General features: G+C 39.2%; 1 protein-coding gene across 1 annotated transcript in view; it reads right to left on the bottom strand.

The window, feature by feature from the left end:
- The window catches only part of grid2 (glutamate receptor, ionotropic, delta 2), a 425,270-nt gene that overhangs the window by 117,053 nt on the left and 286,257 nt on the right, over positions 1 to 21,960 (bottom strand). The window contains exons 6-8 of the mRNA XM_062385076.1: positions 16,061 to 16,234; positions 11,453 to 11,614; positions 7,506 to 7,625 (exon numbers count right to left, since the gene is read on the bottom strand). Of these exons, the coding sequence (XP_062241060.1) occupies positions 7,506 to 7,625; positions 11,453 to 11,614; positions 16,061 to 16,234 (456 nt within the window). The remainder of the gene's footprint in view (positions 1 to 7,505; positions 7,626 to 11,452; positions 11,615 to 16,060; positions 16,235 to 21,960) is intronic.

The raw sequence follows: 21,960 nt of genomic DNA, 5'->3' as shown, positions 1-21,960 counted from the left end.
AGACTCTGCCCTGAATATTGATTTTTAAGACTCACAATAATTCACAAGATGCCAGAGAAAAAAATTAAAGTTTAAGGGTCATGTCTTGAAATCTGGTATGCTGACAAATATCTGAAAATTTGGATTTGGAGTTGGATAAATAATTTAATAAACATGGGACATGCACAGAGGTAGTAACAGATCAATGTTTTTTTTCTTTCTAATATGCTTTTTAAAATGCAGTTTCTGTCACCCCATCATCAGATGATAGCACCAGGATAGACCCAATAACAATCACAATAAAGGCAAGTCATCTCATATAGGAGAGAAAATGGAAAATGTCAAGTCTGAATGAATCCAATATCCTAACATTATTCCTCATGAAGAGGAGTCTCAGTATCTTGCATTTCTGTCTCACGTCCACACACACATGCACACGCACGCACAGATGCGCGCGCACACACACACACACACACACACACACACACACACACACACACACACACACACACACACACACACACACACACACACACACACACACACACACACACACACACACACACACACACACACACAGTGGAAGGAATCTATGAAACAGGACAAATCAATGATGTCCTCTCCTCTCTCCTTCTCTGCTCCTCAGGTTTGCCCTCCTGTCCCCCCCCCACACTTCCCCTGATCCATGAATCTTCTACTGTATCTCCCATTCTTCCACTTCCTGCCTCCTCAATCCTTTCCACAATCTGGCCTTGAGGTGGAGGAGACACGCTGAATCAAGATACAAGCATATCTACCTAATGGGATGGAAAATTGGAGGTGTTCTTCTGCTACTATCTTTCCACCCTTCCCTCTTTGCATGTTTTCATGCTTTCTCTCTACATCTGATTAATTCCTTTTACTTTAACGCCTCTATAACTTACCAAATATACGTTCTTAAATTTCATATATTTGAGTCGCATTATGGCCAACTCTCTCTTGTTTTGTTTTTTTCTTCGACGTGACTCATTGGGCACCTCCCCTCTAAGCTCCCTCTCTTTTCTTATCACCCTCTCTATCTCACCCTTTGGGATAATTTGTTGTACATGATTTTAGAAAATCAGTTCCAGTTCCTCATCTAATGTCCTTAAAATAACCCTTGTTAATGCAGCATCCTCGCTCTTTTGTTCCATGATCAGAGAACGTGTTTCCCACTATCTGCTTGCTCTTTGTAAAAGATCTGAAATCATTAAAAACCTTATCGTGCTCATTTGTTAGCAACTGTAGCATTATTGATATTATCAGAAATCTTAGTCTGCCCTTCAGGTCTTATTTAGTATTTAGCTCAGAGAAAAACATAATTAATTTGAAACCCTGCTTATCAGCTTGGACACTTTCATTTTAAAGAGCTATTTGTGTATAATGCACCTGGGAAATGATTTTAAATTGTGTATAATTTATAGTAAGGATTTGGATTGTATCAGGATCGATTTTTGGTATGGCTGCCAACATGAATAGTAATGTGTGTCGGCTGGTTAGTCCATTACTTTGGTCTCTACAGTCTATGGTGTAGACTGAAATATCTAAACAAATATTTCTAAATAACCATAAAATTCTAGAAAGATGAGGTGACCACAGAACCAAGGTATGGACCACCATGGTTACCATAGTCTTACAAAACTTTTTTTTTGGTGCAATGTAGTTGTGTAAAAATGTTACTACAGATTTTTCCCACCAGCTACATTAACTGCACGTGTCTGTGGAAAATATGTTTTTCATGTCATATTTAATGCAAAGGGACATCATTTCATTGTGTGTCACTATGCCTTAGCAATATTAAATGAATAATAAACTCTGTTTTCTAATATGTCAGCTCGCATGTATGTTTGTTTGGCCGGGATTATGGGAAATCCAGTGTTTCTCTGCTATACTGACAGTCAAGTAGGAAGACATTAATTGGCATGCAAAGCCCAAAGCATTCCCAAACATGGCAGAAGATGTATGCAAATGTAAGTGTGTGTGTTTTATGTTTGTTTGTGCCTGTGCTTATGTATACAAGAGCTTGCACGAGTTTCCAAATGAACGGCAGCTATTAAGTGTGTTTGAGCTGGGCGACACATTACGCTGTCATGTTAAAAAAAAGTCTTTCAATCGCTCAGAAGATGTAATGGAAGGAGATGTTTCTTGCATGATGACAGTGCTGCGATGGGGCCTTCCAAGGTCCGGTGACTCTGTGAAGTCACTTAACATAATTTACCATGTATGTCAGACGAGACTGGGGATGATAATTGAAGGTGACCTCAATTTGAGAACACTGCAGTTTGCAGGTCATTGATTCTTGCAAAGAGGGGAATGTTTCTGTCTCCCGACCAAAGGATGGAGAGTATGTGCTTATGCGAGAGAGAGGAGAGAGAGCACAAGCCTGTGTGAGAGTGTAATGGTGTGACTTTATTAGGACCTGTGCCATCGTTTCTATCTCTTGATCTAGAGGGACTAGGTCATATATCTCCATTCTATCTGTCTCTCTCTCCTAAGCTCTTCTACGCGTTTCATTTTACCTTTCTCCTCTTCACATGTTCCCCCCTCGCCCAAGAATCACTCTCTCCTTTCACTCATCGCCGTCCCCTTCCCCCCATCCCGTGCTCCTTTTATTTCCTGCTTAGCCAAAACCCTTTTCTTTATTGTGCCGGCTCTAAAGTATAAATCTGGTGCCGCTTTTCCTCTCTATAGTCATTAAAGATGTTGCAGATAGCTAACGAAGCAATTACACATGGCAGGTTTGTCGCCTCTATATAAGAAAGCAGTGGAGCCTGGCATGCCCGGAGATGTGGAGAGAGATAGAGAGAGATATAGGCTCCCTTGTAAGAAGGTAATGGAGCAGAAAGCCAATTCTACCACAGTGCAGCAGTAATAATTATGACTGATCTCAGGTGGCTGCTATTATCATTATCGCTAGACAACTGTATGCATATGTGTTAAGTATGATGGGGATAAATGGCATGACAAGGAGGATTGAAAAAGGCGATGGCCGATTTGAGAGGGGTGGGCGGTAGGATGGAGGGAGGGGAAAAAAAGAGTAGAAAGATGATGAGGAAAAGGAGTTGAGGAGAAAGAGAGAGGTCCTCCGAATGATAACTTAATTAAAGTAAGACGGGAAAAACAACCAAAAAAATCCTTTCATTAATGAGACTCACAGCAGGGATAAGAGAGAAGGCTTATTGAGGAGGGAACAGAGATCTCAGGTTAAGTGGTATTCTCAACAGAATGAAGAGATAGATGTCCTCTCCTGGCGTTGATTAAACCCGTAATAATCAACTCTGCTCCTTGAAATTAAATTCGTACAAGTTTTTCCCATGAAAGAAAATCCCTTATTGGCCTCAGAACGGTTTGGATATAACTCTACATCTTTGCATCGATTTGTGTATGCAGATCTTCAACCATGCAAACTACCACCATCACCACCTCCAGCCACCCCTCAGCCGCTCTCCTGTAGCTCCCGGCTCATCAAACACACAAACCTCTGCTTGTTTCCTGTTTCCTGTACACTATACAATGTCAGCTGTGACATGGGAGTAATTCAGACAATACTTGTAAAAAAAACTGAAAGCCAATGATTTCTAAGATCAGCAAACCAGTACTGGGTTGCCCCCAAAAGTCAATGTACCAAAAAGGGTTAGGGTAGGGGGGCATAATTGGTGGCATATGCACATACTGTAAATGATGTGAGACATACATAATGAATATGTCAGTGTCACAGCGGTTTGGCTCTTTGGGGCCCGTTGTCCGTAATTCAGAAATCTATAATGCAGACACTGAATGGTCGCCTGTATAACAGACATGGCATCGTCAAAGAACGTGGGTACAAGAGAAATACATTTAAGTTCATATCGTATGAAAGTTAATGCACATGGCGTAGGGATGAGAGACATATACACATACATACAGAGACAGAGCGAGATGATCTATAATTTATTCAGCAAACCAACCAATGTTAATTGAATTTGTTTGAAGAGTTGGGCGTCTCTTCGAGGAAAGGTCAGCATCAGGTGAAACCTCAGTGTCCAAAACCATTAAACAACTAGTTTACCACAGAGTAGAGCTAAATAATAGAGCAAATGTTGCTCTGAGAAAGGTTTGCAAATGCGAAGGATCAAATATTTAGTAGATAAGTCTTCTACTGTATCATGAGATCACAGGGAATGTCAAATACTGTCTAACATACAGGCAGAGGGGACAGCTGGGAAGATAGATGGCAAAGGCTAATGCTCAAAATATGTTAAAACAAAAGTAGTAGTAGGCAGTAAAACACACAGGGTCCCAAAAGCTACCTCCTGTTACTGTAGAGAATTCCCCTGGTAAATCATCTACGATAAGGAATGAATAGACCAGCCTTACCCAGGCCTCTGCTCCCCTATGAGCTTAACTTTGGTCTTGTCCACTCTGCAGCTGGGGGCCTCACATCCATCTTTCCCAATCTTCACTCCCTTACACCCGGGCCACACCGGTAGCTTTAGCTGCGCGTGTGCTTCAATAAACATCTCACTTTTCACTTTGTTCTCCATGTTATCAGGTAAGAGGAGCCCCCATGCCCACATGAGCCACGAGCCACTTCAAGAATCAGACCTCATCTATTAACGTGCCGTGTGCGGTTCACAGCAACACAGGCAAGAAAAAAGGATCTTCCACCACATTTTCAATGTCTATCTGTCGAATGCGTGATGAATATAAATATGCAACAACTCCTGTACCTTTTTTAAAAGTAAAAGCAGCTATTATATCACTTTTTCTGTGTAATGTCTGCAGTACCAGAAGATGGAAGGTTTCATTTAGTTGTACCAGCGACGAAGCCGTAAGGTGTGGCCCAGGCTTTACTTTAGGCCCTCCTTCCAATTATCTTTAGATCAACCATACTACATAGTGCAGCTTTAAATCAAGGTACACTTTCTTGAGATTTGATTAAAAATAAACTGCTCCTAACATTATTAACATATCTAAAATGTCAAACAGAGCAACTTGAGATTAGCTTTGGCTCCTTCAGAGAGCTTCCTTTACCCAGTGGCTGTGATTTACAAAATCCACTGCATGACAAGATTAAATGCTGCACCCCCGCCCCAGTCTTTTCAGCCATGTTATTAAATTAAAGTTATTGCTGCAGCTGATTGCTTAATGTTGCTAACTGTGATCGCAAGCTGATTCATAGTTAATCTACTTACTGTTTTTGCAACACACCAAGCCACACAATTTACTGTCTGTTTAGCATGTATTTAGATCTGTCCAGGTAAGCCTCAGAAATAATATTATTTATTTTATGAAAAGTAAACTGAATGCAGAGATTACTGATTTTCAGCTCAACTCTTTCCTCATCATACCAGATTTCTCGGAAATATTGTGTTTAACGGATGGACGAAGCAATCCAATTATCTGGATTCATTATATTACACAGCCCTCTTCACTGCAGCAGCGATTCCTGCACTGAAATTAACTTTTTGAAGCATTGTCTCTGAAGCCGTCCTCACATAAGGCAAGACGTTAACCTAGGGTGAGAGAGACGGGGTTACCTTTCATAATCATCAATTTACATCTAGGTCTTTTGGCACCTTGAACCTGTCTTTGAAGGCTCTTGCTGTGGATGAGAACTGAGGAAATCATTTTACGTACAGGTCATCCCTGTCCATCGCAATGAAATGGAAAAGCTTTGAATTTACACTGCACCGGACGGGATGCTCAAAAAGCTTTAGATGGTTGCCATTTTATTTTTCTCCTCGTATCGCTGGGTTTTAATTTCGCGTTAGCATTTTACTATGAGCACATTCTGGTTCAAACATTTGGATTTCTCTGGCTTTCATTCTTGACCTCGGGGTGGTCAGAGCCTGATTATTCCATATTAACCTTATTTGATATTAACCTTTTCTACAACTTGACATGCTGTATATCAGCCGTGCTTTTATTGCAGGTGAGGTTAGTTGCCGTGCGTGAACACCGTTTTTCAAAGGTTTCACATCACTTGCAAAGGCTACAAAATGAAAGTTAATAATCCTGGCAGTCTGAGAGGAATCTAAGCCTCTCTTTAGTCATTTGATGCCTTGTATAACTTTAATTGAATCCCAACGACAGGCCAACACATGCTCAGAGTGTTCGGGGAGACAGTGGCAGGAATATTGTATAACAAGTGCCTTAATTCCCTCAGAAGTAATTATGCTCTGTGATTAGGGAATTGTGCCTTAATGTAATTATGCTGTGCTTTAAAGATTAATTTTGTCTGTGATGGCACGCTGCGTTATGTTGTTGTCTCGCAACATTATACATAATCACAGCTCACTATCTCAACTGTTATCTGCAAAGAGTTCCCTCTGGTGTGGTGGATAGACACTGTGTGTTTGTGTGCGTGTGTGTGTGTGTGTGCACACAGATGATTCTCTATCCAACTGAATTTCACAAGGGATTATGTACTGCAAGTCTGGGTCTACTATGTTAACTCCCATCTACTTCTTAACAATATTGACTAATACTGAGGGGTCAGTGCCACTGAGGTCTTTCCCTGAGTCCAACGCATCAGGACTGTTTAAAAACAAAACGAAAATGGTGAGGAAAAAGCAAACTATGATTTACCTTATCAATCATATAGGTATATGCATGAATACAAATAGATTTATGGTAAAGGGTCTTATATTTATAAAGCGCTTTTCTGGTCTCATTTAGCACTTAATGTTCTTTACAGTACAGTTTGTTATTCATACACACACAGTGCATCAATGTGCAGCACTTTCTCACTCGGTCCATCAGACTTCTAATTGTGTAGGGAAACTCCAATCTTTGTGTTTGGCTCATATGTTGCTCTGTGAAGTACAAAGAAACTAAATAAGCAGCATTGGACCATCAGTCCTTACACTTGTTCACTGTAACATGACATATAAAGGTAAAGAGTCATAGCAGAAACACATGTAGGCCATTATATTTCATCAATCAAGTCATAGAACATTAGGTGAAGGGCGTGGCAGCTGCTGGTGGCTTCTGTCTGTCTCTCTCTAAATGATAAGGTTTTTGCCCGATGCATAATCTCCTGATTCCTGCTTGTTGTGTGATTTCTGGTTGATCTGAACGAAGTGCAAGTAGGAAACGTCAAAGAACTCTCAAAAGGTCTGTCCACCACTCCATGTTCCCATCGCCAAACACTGCTGGAAAATGTTTCTAATCAATCCCATTATCATCAAGTTTCATGTGACGGCTGAGATGATTCTTTATCCTGCTGGTGCACATAAACAAAAACCAAACAAGGATGCTTGAGCTGCTTCTGTGCAGTTGTGATGTCACTTTCGTAAGCTGCAGCAGAGCAGTTCTATACTCGTCACAGCCACAGTAGTTACACCCACAAGGAAAGAAATACCTGCATAAGAATGAGATGCAAATAAACGTAGAGAACAGGTGCACTGAAGCTTTCTGGTAAATGTAGAAATTATGTAGATCCACTCTATGTGTTAGAGCAGAAATGATTCCCCCCACTCGCCCACAGTAGAACACCACACAGGGGTTCTGTTTCAAGTACTTACCCTACTGACTCCTCTTCCCCGTTCTTCTCCATAATTCGTCCCCAGGATTTCAAAGAAGATGTTGGGGTTCGAGCCGTTGTCAGTGAACTCCAGGAAACTTGTGAGGCCGCTCACACCGAACTGCAGGGACAAGATGATTTCATTTTAACTCATGTTGTAGTTCGGTCAAATTGATCATTGAATAGCTGTGATTCTCGTCAAATAATCACGGCGTGTATTGTTGCTTTTTTTCTGTATACAAGACAAAAAACATTGGACACATTTTCCACTGGGAGAATTTATTATCCTGAGTGTCATGGTAGTTTTAATCAGTTCACATACACACACTCGTGCACACATGCAGGTGCTAGTCCCCAACCTTTGCCCTTCCTCCCAGCAGTGTGACCTGTCAGTTAAAGTGACACTGCAGCTGCTTCAGGGAAGGAGAAAGGTGTTATTCTCCTTAATATGATTCATACCACGTGTGCATGTGTGTGATTTTGCCTTTGATGTGAGGTGATCTGGTCTATGGTGCATGTACAGACGCACATATGCCTGATCAAATAGACAGTTGTACATACACTGACAATCTATACAATTATTAATATAGTGCGTTCAGCATAATAACGCATAGGTTTCCACACAACTTTACAAATAATGTACAGAAAAGGTTAAGATTTCCCAGCTTGTTAAACAAAATTTGTTATCATTAGTTAAGTTACCTAAAGAGAACAAAAGAGCAGAATAATTCCAAATGAAAGAAATGTCGGTAAACATGAATAACTTTACTAGTATCATCATCAAATAAGAATTTAGAAATTGTATTTAAAATATGCCAAATAGGTTCTTAGAAAATATAGATGTAATTAAAAGTGTGTGACCACTTAGGGGGTTTTAGTTAGTGTGTTGCCAAATTATTTAAACATTAAAGTAATAGACTAAAGTCAGTTCAACGCAAAAGAAATCAATAGCACACAGAATGCATCCTCCAAAAAGGAAAAAAAAGGAATTGACACCTTTTTAGAATAGTGTTCATAAAACCAGAAAACACTTAAACTGTCATGACGGTAATATTTACTGCAGGACGGTTGTATTAGGAAACATTAGTTTTAACTAGGTTTAACAATAAACTGCCCAATGAGGGCAAATATATGACACGACTCATAAATGCTGTTAATATGCTATTTGGCTAATTAATCAAATTTGACACATAAGTATATTATTACCGTATTTAATGGATTTATTCCCCTAGAAGGACCACAGACCCACACACTAAAGCACATGTTTATTTGCTTCCTTGAAAGCTGGGTAAGGTTGAAACATGCTTGGATACTGTTCATTTCTTTTTTATAATTATTCATTTAATTAATATAGACAGCTCGGCATAGGCAACAACAATTATCTTTATTTTTAATGGAACCTGGTGTAAATGTCATTTAGCCTGAAAAGCTGATTGAATGGCAGAGAAACGAATAAAGAAACAAGACTTGAAGGTACTTTTTGGCATTTGAAAGCTCCTTACAAATACAAAATTAAGGTGAATAAGCCCGTGTCTTACAATACCAGCTGTAATTTATCCCTAAGAGTAAAGCTTAGACCTTGAAACAGCCCCATGGCTCCTGGCTAGGGGGTGTCGGACTGCATCACAGGACTTACTGTTTATAAAAAACAATCAACAGAATATTAAAATAAATCCTAAAACTGCTTGAATCACTGATTCTTAAGAAGTGGATAATGCAGCCAATGACAGGGCGGGGATATGGAGTAACACCTGGTGCATTTAACTACCCGCTACATGAACCTGTTTGCGGACGACATCAACAGAGCTCCACATCAACCACCGCAAATTGGCCTCTATAATGGCACCAGATACCTAATCACAGATTTAAAACACAGACACCCAGTGAAGCACATGGCGGATAAACTGCAAAACGGAACTGATGCCAGAGTGTTAAAACTCCACTCTGTTACTGCTTTGGGCTCTTGAACGCAGCTCAGTGGAGACATCAGGGTTGTTAGACAGCTGGGGCCGACTGATGAAAGCTCCACACCCCAGACAGATCTCAAGGTGAATTGCAGAGATAGATATGAAAGCTATTGCACTGTATTTATTATTGACTGACGCTAATCCTTAAATTAACATTTCACTTGGCTTCATCATTCAGTCGAATTGCCATCCCTGGAGTGGTTTTCTTTTTTTCTTTATTGATATCAAAACAGAGGGCATTGATCAAATTGGGTTAAACAGTGATCAAAGTGTTGCCGAACCCCAACGTGAACTCAAGGTGAGATGCAGAGATTCAGGAACTCATAGCCGCAGGATGAAAACAATTATCTCCCACAAGTCAACTGTGCAACAACTGAGAGGAACTTGCTAATTGATGCACTTGTTCCTTTAAAGGTATGCAATCATTTGAAACCATTAGCACTAAGGTCATAAAGTTACTGAGCACAGACTGGAAAATAGAAGCTACTTCTTGAAATAACGAACAGAGTCACATTTCCATGGGAAGTGGACGGTAAAGAGCCTTCTCCATGTTCCTCTTCATCCCTGGGGAGGAATTGTGTTATCACAAGAGATGCCAATGTGTAAATGACTTTAGCAGGGATCGTGCTGTTTCAACCACAGTGTCTCAGCCAAAAACAAAAGTAGTCCCTGGTCTCAAAAACGTCATATTATGAGCAGATTGGATTGAAATGCCAATACATGCTCAATGTATGAGGTGCAAAATAATGCATTTTTCCTAAATGCTTTAAAAACACATAAAAAACATGTATAAATAAAAAGAAATTGAATATTGTGCTCATATGTTGTTGTTGGGACTGGGGATGGACATATGCTGTTGCTTTCAACTGTGACAAATAAAACCTGCGCTTCAAGCACCCACTGTAGTTTTCTGCTGCGAGTCAAGACTTGAGTTTTTGGCAGATTTATTCAAAATACTCTTTTAGAATAACTCTTTTTTTTTTTAAACAAAGTATTTACGAGCTATTTTTAAACTGGCAAGGATGCGGCGACAACATCGCAGAGCAGTAGAGCGCCGCAGGACACAGAGGAAACAGATGGCACGGTCCACAAACGGAGATTAGATATAGGTGACTTTGGGTCACAAAGATATCAACATTTCAAACAGAAATCCGGAAAGGGAGAAGGTTTCACTGGTGATTATATAGTGCAAATCAGATTGTATCTTTCGTGCTGTTTCTTTTAACTTATATTTAAAAGGGTGTACACCACTATAAACAACAGTAACCGTATGTAGGTTGAACGCTATCCTGGATTATTTCTGATTACTTATTTCTTTAAAACTATAGAAGTCTTTGGATAGTAATTTATGAAATCGTGGAAACTATTACATTGTTGGTAGATGTATACCATTTTTTTATCTGAGCGTTTTTTCGTTAGTTTCATGTTATTGTGGAAGATAATTAATAAATGTCTTTCTAAATTTGTATTTTAATTTATCCACTGTCTTTCCTCACACTGTTTTGGATGAAAGTGCAATTTTGCAAATTATTAATTTCTTGCCAAAAAACTAATCTAAAACATGCATAATATCATAACATATCATTCAACATTTATCCCTGTTATTGTGAAGCTCATCTAATTATTTATATACCTGCATATATTTTGTTATTCAAATCATATTGTGTACTGTAGTAAATATATATATATCTTTAGATTTAATATGTGAGCTTGTAGTTACTATGTGAGAAGTACATGGTAGCTTGACAGTTAAGTATTTCAGATGTGAAAACCCTGCTGTTAGGAGAAAACAGCATGAACGCCAATGCCGACATTATCGTTGGTGTCTTGAAGTGGATTCCATTGTGAACATGACCCCATTTGAAGGCAGCCTATTTGCTAGAGCGTCTAAGTATGTTTGAAAACATTCTGCATTGAACAGCTCCCCTCCGGACCAGCAGGATAAGGTATGTGCTTTGCTTTTCTTCCCTCCCTTTCCTACCTTTTTGATAGTATCCAGCATGCTCTTGCCTCCCTGCCAAGGTTTGGAGGACTTCCTGATGCAGCTCAGACTGGCCATGCTGTGCCACTTCCTATCCTCCAGTTTTCTATGAAAGGTGTTGGCCAGCAGCAACACAGAGTCATAGATGTAGCGGTTGGAGATCTACAGAGGGAGAAAAGACCAATAGAAAAAGGAAGGAAACATTATAAGGACAATAACACAATGAGTAAAAAATATATACTTTTGCTGAGGATGATAATAGGGGTATATATCTCACAGTGCAGAAACCTGAAACCAAAAAATGGCAAAATTAGCAGGTCTTTCAAATGTTGAACTGTATTCTTTGGGAGTTAGTTTAGGTCTTTTCCTTCGGTAATGGAGCCGGGGAAGATGGACCGACTTGCAATAACTTGTTGATCTATTTTGCACTTAGGGAAATAAAGAAACCAAACAATATTTGCAGCTTCTCTCTTTCTCTTTGGGTTTGAATCTCTCTAAACCAACATGTTTTTACACATGTAGCATATTGAATTACTACTCCAGCTCCCCTGTGGGTCACAGTCGACACATATTGTCATATGAAACCTTTTGCACACATACACACAAAATAAGAGCTTTAAGGATGAAAAGGATTAAAACGTATAGTAGGATCTTGGCTCCACAGAAGGAGTCAAAGACAGAGAGCAGTTAATTTAGTCCCTGATAGATTGCTCTGCGATTCCCGAGCTTCTTCTCTCCATGTTAATGAGAATATAATAAACAGACTACAACAGGCATGATTCAATGCACACACATGAACGCACACGCAGATGATGTATACTCGCTCACATTAACACACTTACCAACACAATAATATAGAATCACAAGCCATTAGCTCAGTAACAGCGCAACTCATATATCACACAGAAGACACACACACAGGGGGAGAGAGAGAGATAATGTTGCCCTGAATCAGATCAATAAATTATAGTTATAATAACAGTTAAATTGAAGGTTTTTCTTTATGTTTGCTCTGAAAACTAACATTTATATTGAATTCATCCCAACTCAGCTCAAAAACTTATTAAAATAACTTATTAAAAATGTAATTAAAACCCTTACATATAAAAGAGGATGAAAGTAAGACGGCTGCTTCATTGCAATCAAAAATAAATCTATAGCTAAGTCTAAGGTCTATAAGAAAATACTGCTGTAGATGTTTTACAGTATTTTCAAAGGTACGAACATATTTCAGTTTTGGTTACAGGACAGTGAGTTAATAAATCCTTGTGAACAGTGTTATTAGAAAACCTGTTTTACCTTATTTACAAAAGTAAGACAATACCTCAGTTTTGGTTATGGATGGGTAATGAAATAAATCTGTTCGAAACAGTGTTATTAGAAAAGCCAATATTTGAAAGGGTGTAATTATTCTTGGCAAATGACTGTCACCAATCATAGACTCAAAATGTTTAACATAAAAATATTTGCTTCAAGGGTGGGATTCTTTGCAAATATAATTTAACCTTATTTATAAAAAGAAAGAACGATATTTGTGCAACTATGCTATGATCAACAATTAACCGACAGCAAAACAAGGTCATCTTACATTCAACCTTGCTGACTTCATCGTGAACTATCTTGGGTTTTGTCGGCGTCTTTCACTTGTTGTCTTTTGTCTGAATATCACTTTTTCTCTCTGCTTATTGCCTTCTCTCTGAAATGTTTAACTGAGACTACCTCTGCTGTTTGGGAAACTTGAATGATCAGTGGCTTCTGCTCTTCAGGCGAGGGTTATGTGCGAGTGTGTGTGTGGGTGGTCAGCCCAAGCAGATGTGCTTCAGTGCAGTGTGAAATTGGGCTTCTGGGCCACTCTCTGACCGCTGAGCTGATCAGTTTCCTCTCTCTCTCTCTCCCCCATCTCCCTCCCTCCCTCCCTGCAATTCACCCACACACACAAGATATAAAAATAAACGTGGGTGAAGCGTGTGCATCCACGATATTCCTCTCACTCTCTTTGCCAAATAAAACACATTGTCCTTGACTATAATGAGTATCAGTCAAACACACATGCACGCACCAGATTATGTATAATTGTGTATCTATTCAATGAATATCTTAAATGGACTGGAGTCTCGATTATATATTTTTATGCACTTAATTCACATCAGGACACACAAAAGCAAAATTAATATTAATATTATTTACATTATCCAATGTTTCAGGGCCACCTTTGCTTCCAGGAGTTAACGCGTTTGCATCACAAAGGCGGTATATTTTCCAGCCATAGACTTCCATCAACTTTGAACATAAAACCTTTGTGAATTAAGCTTATATTTACCATTTTAGCTAATAAAAATAAATATATATTGTTACTTTATTGATTAAAAAGAGTCCATATGAAATATGAAAGACCATTCTCTCTTAAATCCATGCGCTGATTACAGTGGTTGAGAGTCCCAGGACTTGAAAGGGCGATATCCACATAAACATTAAGAGCACGTCTCTGTTTTCAATGTGTTTTCAACTTTCATCAAATGTGTTCCCCCGGGGTCTTGTGCATCCACATAAATCAACAGCACATTAATTCAATTTCATATTTTTGTCTTGACAAATAAATAAGAGTGTCCCCGTTCCTCCGCTCTGTTTGATGGCAGCTTGATGACTCACATACACACAAAACGGGATAATAATTGCATACATATTGCCACCCTGGGGGACATATTAAAACAACAAAACTACTAAGTAAAGGAAATGTGAAAGAAGAAATAGCTGTCACTGTGTTTTCCAGGACTGGGCTATAAGATGAATTGTGTGGTCTGAGAAAACACACAAGGTTCTGAGCTTTCTTTTTACCAAAATGGCCGGTTGAACAGGCAGGGTTTTGGAGACATGTTGAAATGTCACACGCCAAAAGAGAAAGGGAGCTGCTTTCAGGCAAATATGTAACATACAATAAGTAGTTTTCTCACAAACATGGAGAAGAAACCCAAAGAATTGTGTTTCAATTTCATTACAATAGAGAGATACCTTTGCAAGTACAATGCATAAGTCTGGGATATATGTAGATATACCTCAGAATATGTGTTTTGTTCACTGCAATCAATTAAGTTGATAAGTTGTACTGCACATTCAACAACAATAATACATATGAACAGCATCACATGTTCATCAAACATCATGAAATGACTGAATATATTGATGGAGTTGAACATATGCTGCACTCAGTGAACTTGGACGAACTAGTATGATCAATACACCAGCTTTATAATGTTTATTATGTTCCATGTTTGGCGACATTATCAGAAATGCTTTCATCACTGAGGTAAAAGTTGTTGATGGTGTCGTATTAAACTGCTCTTCCTTAAGTCCATACTTTACCTGCATATTAGTAATACCTCGTTGTAATGCATCAACACAACCACTTACTATGACCTCAGTGTTAACCCATACAGTAGGATTTCATTAACACCGCTATAGCAATGTGGATAAATGGCTGTAATGGATTGCGTTATCTAACAAAGTGGTTACTGAGTGTCTTTCAGTGTATGTGTGTGATATCACTGACATGTGTATTCTTGTTCTCAAAGTCATTTGATGCATGTTGTTGTGCTGATGGTTCTTATTTGGGAACAAAGCTGCCCCGTAACACAATCGGTCCTTATTGACTTTATTCACTGGGGCTTCGACCCCATTTCTCAATGTCTTGCTCTTTGATAGTGTGAATTTAGACTAAAGTTAGTTTTCGTTCAGTGCAGGTAATTAAACTGCAAGAGGACAAAGCGTTAAAGAGCCGGACAACAACTGCTCTGGGGAGCCGGCTGTGATGATACAGGCTGAAGCTTCCCGATCTATGTGTTTCAGTGAGTGAAACACCCTGATGTCACTCAAGAAGGATCAGTGTTTTGTATGAGTTTTCTGTAGATTTGAAATAAACACAATCAGGATCAGAGGTAGATAGACCTTCAAAGCAGAAATTTGTTGATTTAATTTTTCTGCGACATTAGTACCTTAAATTGACTCGAGGAGTTTGTGTTTTCACCCGTCTGTTGGTTTTGTTTGTTTGTGAGAAAGATTATAGAATAACAACTGGACGAATAAGTACGACACTTGGTGGAAGTGTGGGACATGATCTAAGGATAAACCCATTTCATTTTGGTGTAGGTTTTGGTTTTTTTATGTGCTTTCTCTAGCATTGTGAGATTTCCCTTGATTTATCAGAGTAATCCTGGTATCTTGATGAAAATAATCCCAAATGTTTAGGGGACTGATTTTTGAGTCTGAGTCTATGCAGTTTGGTGCAAATTCAGATAAATATCTGGATCTAGTGAATTGAAATGTGGATTAATTTGGGGAGTGTTGAGCAAAGGAATGCTCTATACTGAGTGCGTTTCTAGATCTGTTATGCTCCATATACTTACCTCTCTCAGTTTTTACATCCTTCTTTCCTCTATAACTTGCTATTTTATGCCAGAAAAAACAACCTGTGGCAGCAATCTCTATAATTAGCCAAATACACATACAACACACAACACTGTTCATGGCGGCCTATTACTTTCTGTGTGACACCTCAATTTGTTTTGTGTCTTATTGACTTCATTGGAAATGGTTGAAAATGGTCGAACTCACCTCCAGCTGCTGTGATCTGGGGCTCTTGGGGTCACAGAGTGAAGTGTCGATCCTGTGGTTGTGTTTGACACAGCGCTGAGTTGTGTTCTGAGGCACGGGGAACATCTGCCGAATCAACGTCAGCCGACCGATTGACTTCATAACCAACTCCTGCAAGTCGTAGTCGGAGATCTCCTGAGAGAGCGGACAGAGAGTGGATATGTTCAGGAATATTAGGGAGATAAATAAATGGATTAGCCAACATTTTTGACAAGAAAATACAAAGAAGACCAACAAACCGCAACCACAAAATGAAAGAAGAAACCTGTCTGGGTACCTTTCCTTAAAAGTTCCTGTAATTCATATTCAAAATGAAATATAATATATAGTTTAGGCCCATTGTCGCATTGTGAAGTGAAAACCATCGTCTGTATCATCTGCAAGAAAAAAGTAATTTTATGAAAGGAAAATGTCAGTAGATGGAAAGAGAGATGTGTGTGAGTGTGTCTGTGTGTGTGCACATTTGTGTTTGCTCGCCTTGTACGTACGTGTGTACTTGCACGTACTCTGCATGTCCTTGCAAAACCTTGGGGAAGGAATCATTGCTAATTTTAGCCCTAGGACACACTCTTTCTATCCCTCTCTCTATCCATGGATCTCCATCCATCCTCTGCAAGGGTCATGTGGTGACGAGATAGACCTGGCGTTTATTGTCCCTGGTGGAGGCGACACCACCTCCAACTGAGAAAGCCTCTGCTTTCTTTGTATATGTAAGCAGGGATTGTCTGGAGGTTCCGTGTGCGTCTTGTGGGCATATTTCAGTTTAAGTGTGTATGTGTACATATGTTCCCATGAGATTGCTTTTCAGGCTTTTCAATGAGCAAAATAACCTTTTTGCTTCTGTTTCAATTACAGATTGCACCCTGCCTGAGGAACCTGCACATACATTAACAAGCCATCACACACGATAGGGAAGGGTAATATTATAGATTTCTTTGGTTCATTGACTAATCTCATCGGATTTTATATGAATGTAATTAACGTTCATTAAGACCTGTGAGCCTTCACGGGATGTGATCAATGGTGATTAGAGGCAGTATTATAGAGGCTTCATTGGCATAGTTGTGCACATCTGCATTAATTACATTGATAAATGGCCCTAACTCGATATGGTTTGCACAAATATACATTTGCTTCTGAAGTCAAGTTGACGCTCCTCTGAATGTTTTTAATAAACCACGTCAGGATTGAGATTCAGTGATGCAACCGCAGTTACCTTCAAAGACCACACTTTTTTTTGCTGTCAAATCAAATTATTTTTCTTGAAATAGAGTTTCTGACCTGAGATATTCAATAGATTTAAATTAATAATAAAAGATAAAAAACTGAATAAAGGGGTGTTATCACCTTGAAGAATACCTGAAATGATTAAACAGGTTTATCCTTGTATTAATACCCTGTGCTGTGAAGTATCTACTTTCTAAACAGTCTGTGTAAGGAATCTATTTGCTAGGCTCAAACGTGGAAAAAATCCCAAGCAGTCGCAGAAATAACAGCCCTGAAGGGGACTGAGTCACAAAGCTGAAGAAAAGAGATGCAGGACAGAGAGAAAATGCTGAAAATTGCTTAAAAGGCAGATCTGTGGGCCAATAGAAAATTAAGATTCACAGCAAACAGTCAAGGGCAGGCGGAGAAACATCGGCGGGGCAAGAATTATCCAGAGTGCACCACTCAAAGGATCAAACTCAAACATATACACATGAAGCAATGTACAGGAATACACACACACACACACACACACACACACACACACACACACACACACACACACACACACACACACACACACACACACACACACACACACACACACACACACACACACACACACACACACACACACACACACACACACACACACACACACACACACACACACACGGAAAAAAGGAATTTGAGATTCGTCCTCTCAACAGGTGTTTGCCCATCTTTCTTCTGTCATCCTGTTCTCTTTGCCTCTTTGTCACTGTCTCTCTGGGGAACGACTAAACACACTTCACATACTTTCAGTGGTGGCTTGCTCTCAAAGCCGTTTGCCTTTTAAAAAGCAAACAAAATGAATGTGGCAAGTACAATTACACACATACTGACATGGAGAATAAAGGATGATATTATCTCTCACATGTTTACCCAAGGTAATCTGTGATTTATTATTACATTATTCTAAGTCTATTATTATTACCCTTGAAAACAAACGTTTCCCGAATTGCTTTTAATTGCCATCAATTATGTTTGTTTTAACCTTTTCTTCCATTACTCGAAAGGATTTTGCAATATTTTATCTGGTATCTTCGATTTAAATGACATTGAATTAACTTGTGATCTTGTTTTATATTCTAGTTTTCATTCGTCCTCTTTGTGAAACACTTTCTCATGGCCGTTTTGAAATGTGCTATATACATAAAGTTGCTATCATTATTACTCTTTTTTAATTCTGTCTAAAAGCGATGGACATTCAACCTTTTATGGGCTTCCTCAATGAATAGAACAGTTATATTAAATATTATTAACATAAAGAGTGTGGTTTGGTACAATTTTGAACAGTGCAATCAAATCACTTAATTTGACTTTCAAAAAAGCATGGAATAATTACTGCTCATTGCTATATTAAGGGCTTTTAGGGGAATAACTGTCAATCCATTCTCATTAATCAAAATTCTCCTTCAAGCTAAAAAATCAACTAGAAAATCAATCAGTCCTGAGGACAGACGAGAGCGGAGAGTCCAACTATGTGAAAGCAAAAGCTGTGGGTACGTTGTTACCCTCACAACACCCTGCAGCAGTGAATCATTAGTTGTTTACAACATAAACTTGAAGTTTTGGTCTGCCGGCGATTCCCCATCAACCTCAACCTATCACCTCCCTCTGCCTCGCTCCTCTCCCAAGAGCACCAAATCCTCTTCTTTAGTGTTTTATTTGAAGAAGAGAGTCAAAAAGCAAAAACACAACCCTCATCCTCAATGCTTCTTGGCACTTCTTCCCTGACCCCTATACTTTGTCCTCCATGTTCTCTCCTTTCAACCCATCCCTTTCTTCCTCGCTCTCCCCTAGAGACACAAAATCCCCCCGTCTCTCTTATCTGTTTAGAGTGGGGGGATTTTTTTTCATTTGTTGTTTGACCCTTTCTGCTCCTCTGCTCAACCCCTCAGTTCATTCCCATTTAACCCCACTGCCTATGAGAACAGCAAATCCCTCTGTTTTGCTCTCATTCAAAAGTTCAACGTTTTGAAAAACAAAACAAATACAAACCAAAGCCTGTCTCATTACATTTGCCCTCTCGTTCTTTCCTTGTCACCTCTGGCAATTTTTCTCAACAGCGCCTAATTTTTTTCTCCCCCTTTCATTCACCCCATTTTTGGAACACTTATTAAAGACACTTGAAATATTAAAGTGAAAATGAAAAGCGCTCATCATCACAAGCAGTGAAGAGGCTTCAATGAGAGGGTGATTGAAATGATGGTCAGTGGAAAATAACTAAAATAAAGCTCCATTATTGCTGTAAACAACCTTTTGAATTAGCTGGAAAACAAAACAGATCAAAAAATTTCTGATTCAAGAAGAAACAAATCTGGACCAAGAGACCTATCACATTTGCCATGAACAAGGCTTAAAATACCATTAACTCCAGGGGACCCGCTTGGCAGCAACAGCAGTCTTTTATGGCTGTAGTCATACTGGGCAACTTCCAGCTGTGCACAGCGTACACAACACTTATCTCCGTCATTCTCTGCGAGCACTTCTGCAGCTGTAAGTAGGCATGTTCTCTACCTTAACTATGATTTCAGTCTGAGATTATGTCCAATCTTCAATGTTTCCAAGAACAATGTCTCTCATTGCCAGTGAAACCTTTTTGTAGTTTGCAGATTTGGAAAGGCTTTACCCAAAGATTTGTAGAATGTCCTTAAGTCGTTAAATAACATATATACCTGGTCGATAGAACATGGAAACAGGGCCCACAGGGATCTACATCCAGGCTCTGTATTGTACTTTAGACAACAAAAACACCTCAGTTCAGTTTAAGGAAAAATAAAGGTTGGATTCAAAGTAAAGAAAGATGTTGTGTCCGAAGTCTTTGACATCAAAAATATTTCCATTAGGTTCACCAATTTCTGTATATGCATAACCATAAAACAGTGTAATAGTGCTATTTTGAGGATTAATCAATACTATATAGTATGATTTGATATTTTTATGTAAAATATACACATTTTCCCGTTTCACACAAAAACAATGTTTGATGATGTGGTTAAGTTGTATAGAAACAGCCTTTTTAGGAGACAGGGTTGTCAAAGCATTAAAATACCCATGCTGCACAGCTTTTATAGGATATTATGCAGTTAAGAGCCAAAATGACCGAAAGGCCTAATCTTGTATTATCTAATTACCATGCACATCCACCCCTTTGGGGGAACAAAGACAGGAATAAATTAAGTGGAAAAAAAATGATGACAAAAAGAGTGAAAATGGCAACAGGGAAGATGAAGACAGATAGCATAATGGAGGGTGAAAGATTCTTGAGAGAATCAGAACGACTGAGGTCAACAGTGGAGTTCCTCCAAACTTAAAAGAAAATGAGTAGCCATGACTGCTCCTTATTATTTCTCTTCCTCATCGGCATCCTCCCTCATCCCAAGCAGAACGTAGGAGATAGGCAGAGGAAGGATGATCAATTATAACTGTGAACTCCCCCTCAGTGGGGCTGTCTGACTGCTGGCTGTAGATAAAGCAGAGTTATGACAACCATACAGTACCCCATCATCCATAATAAGCCACAGGGAGAGAAAGCATATTCCCACATAGGAATATTCATTCTCTACATAACCAGTACTAGAAGACTTCACAAATGACAAAACATTACAGCCACTCATCCATTTTAAACACTCCAGCAGAGGACTTTCCATACATGGTGATAATATTCTGTTCGCATTAGAACAACGTGTGACTAAACTTCAATCCTGATAAGCAGAACTAGGACTTCTTATCGTTTTACAACTATTTGTAAAGCTTTAGTTTAGATTTTTCGAAGGTGTTTGTGATTTTTAGTACAGTAAAGTACAAGAGAGAGGGAGTGCCCTCTCCTATAAGCTCTTTTTACTCCACCACTTATCTCTTGGCCTTCATCTCTCTTTCCCTTTCTCCTCATCATTACCAATAAGCTTAGATGGGCCACATTTGTTTTTCCAAATATCTTTTCTCTTAAAATGATCCAAAACCCTGCATGAGAGCGGCTGGTAACCCTAACCCTAACCCTAACCCTAACCCTGTGTACAGAAAGCATAAGATGAAAGGGTTTAGCCTTCCCATTTAGTCTAATGGCCCAATCTCATTCTATCATATTCACAGATTCTTGCTATATTTTAACATTGCTGTCAACTGTTCAGCATGAAGGGGCTGTAATTCCACATGTGTCAGGTGTAAGCATGTATTGTAATTGAACTGGAGTAATAACACTAACAAGATTTTTTACATTAACACCAGCTTCCACTCTTACCCTCTGTACAAAGCTTAAAAACTGTGTAATTCATACCTGTGACCTGGCAAGAAACGTACCAGACACTTTTAGTTTTAAATCTATAATTATAATAACACTACTTCAGTGATAATCCACCATTGCTTAGACATTACCAACCGAGCGAGCATTGGGCTGCCAGACAGCATTTCGTCATTGATTCCTCAAAGGCAGCAGGTACAATGTGTTACAGGCTACATGCTGCTAGACATACTCGCACGCTGCAGAATGACATCTTAAACCTCTCAGGAAGCTCAGCAAAGAGCAGGCCGCTGTCAGAGGGCCCGGAGAGTGGTAGACAACATCAGATGCCTGATAGGATGCAATGAATATGAAGGGAGTCTATTAGACA

The sequence above is a fragment of the Platichthys flesus genome, chromosome 3 (genome assembly GCF_949316205.1).
Source record: "Platichthys flesus chromosome 3, fPlaFle2.1, whole genome shotgun sequence".
Lineage (NCBI taxonomy): Eukaryota > Metazoa > Chordata > Actinopteri > Pleuronectiformes > Pleuronectidae > Platichthys > Platichthys flesus.
The sequence above is the reverse complement of the archived record's forward strand: the minus strand, read 5'-3'. Positions and strand labels throughout refer to the sequence as shown.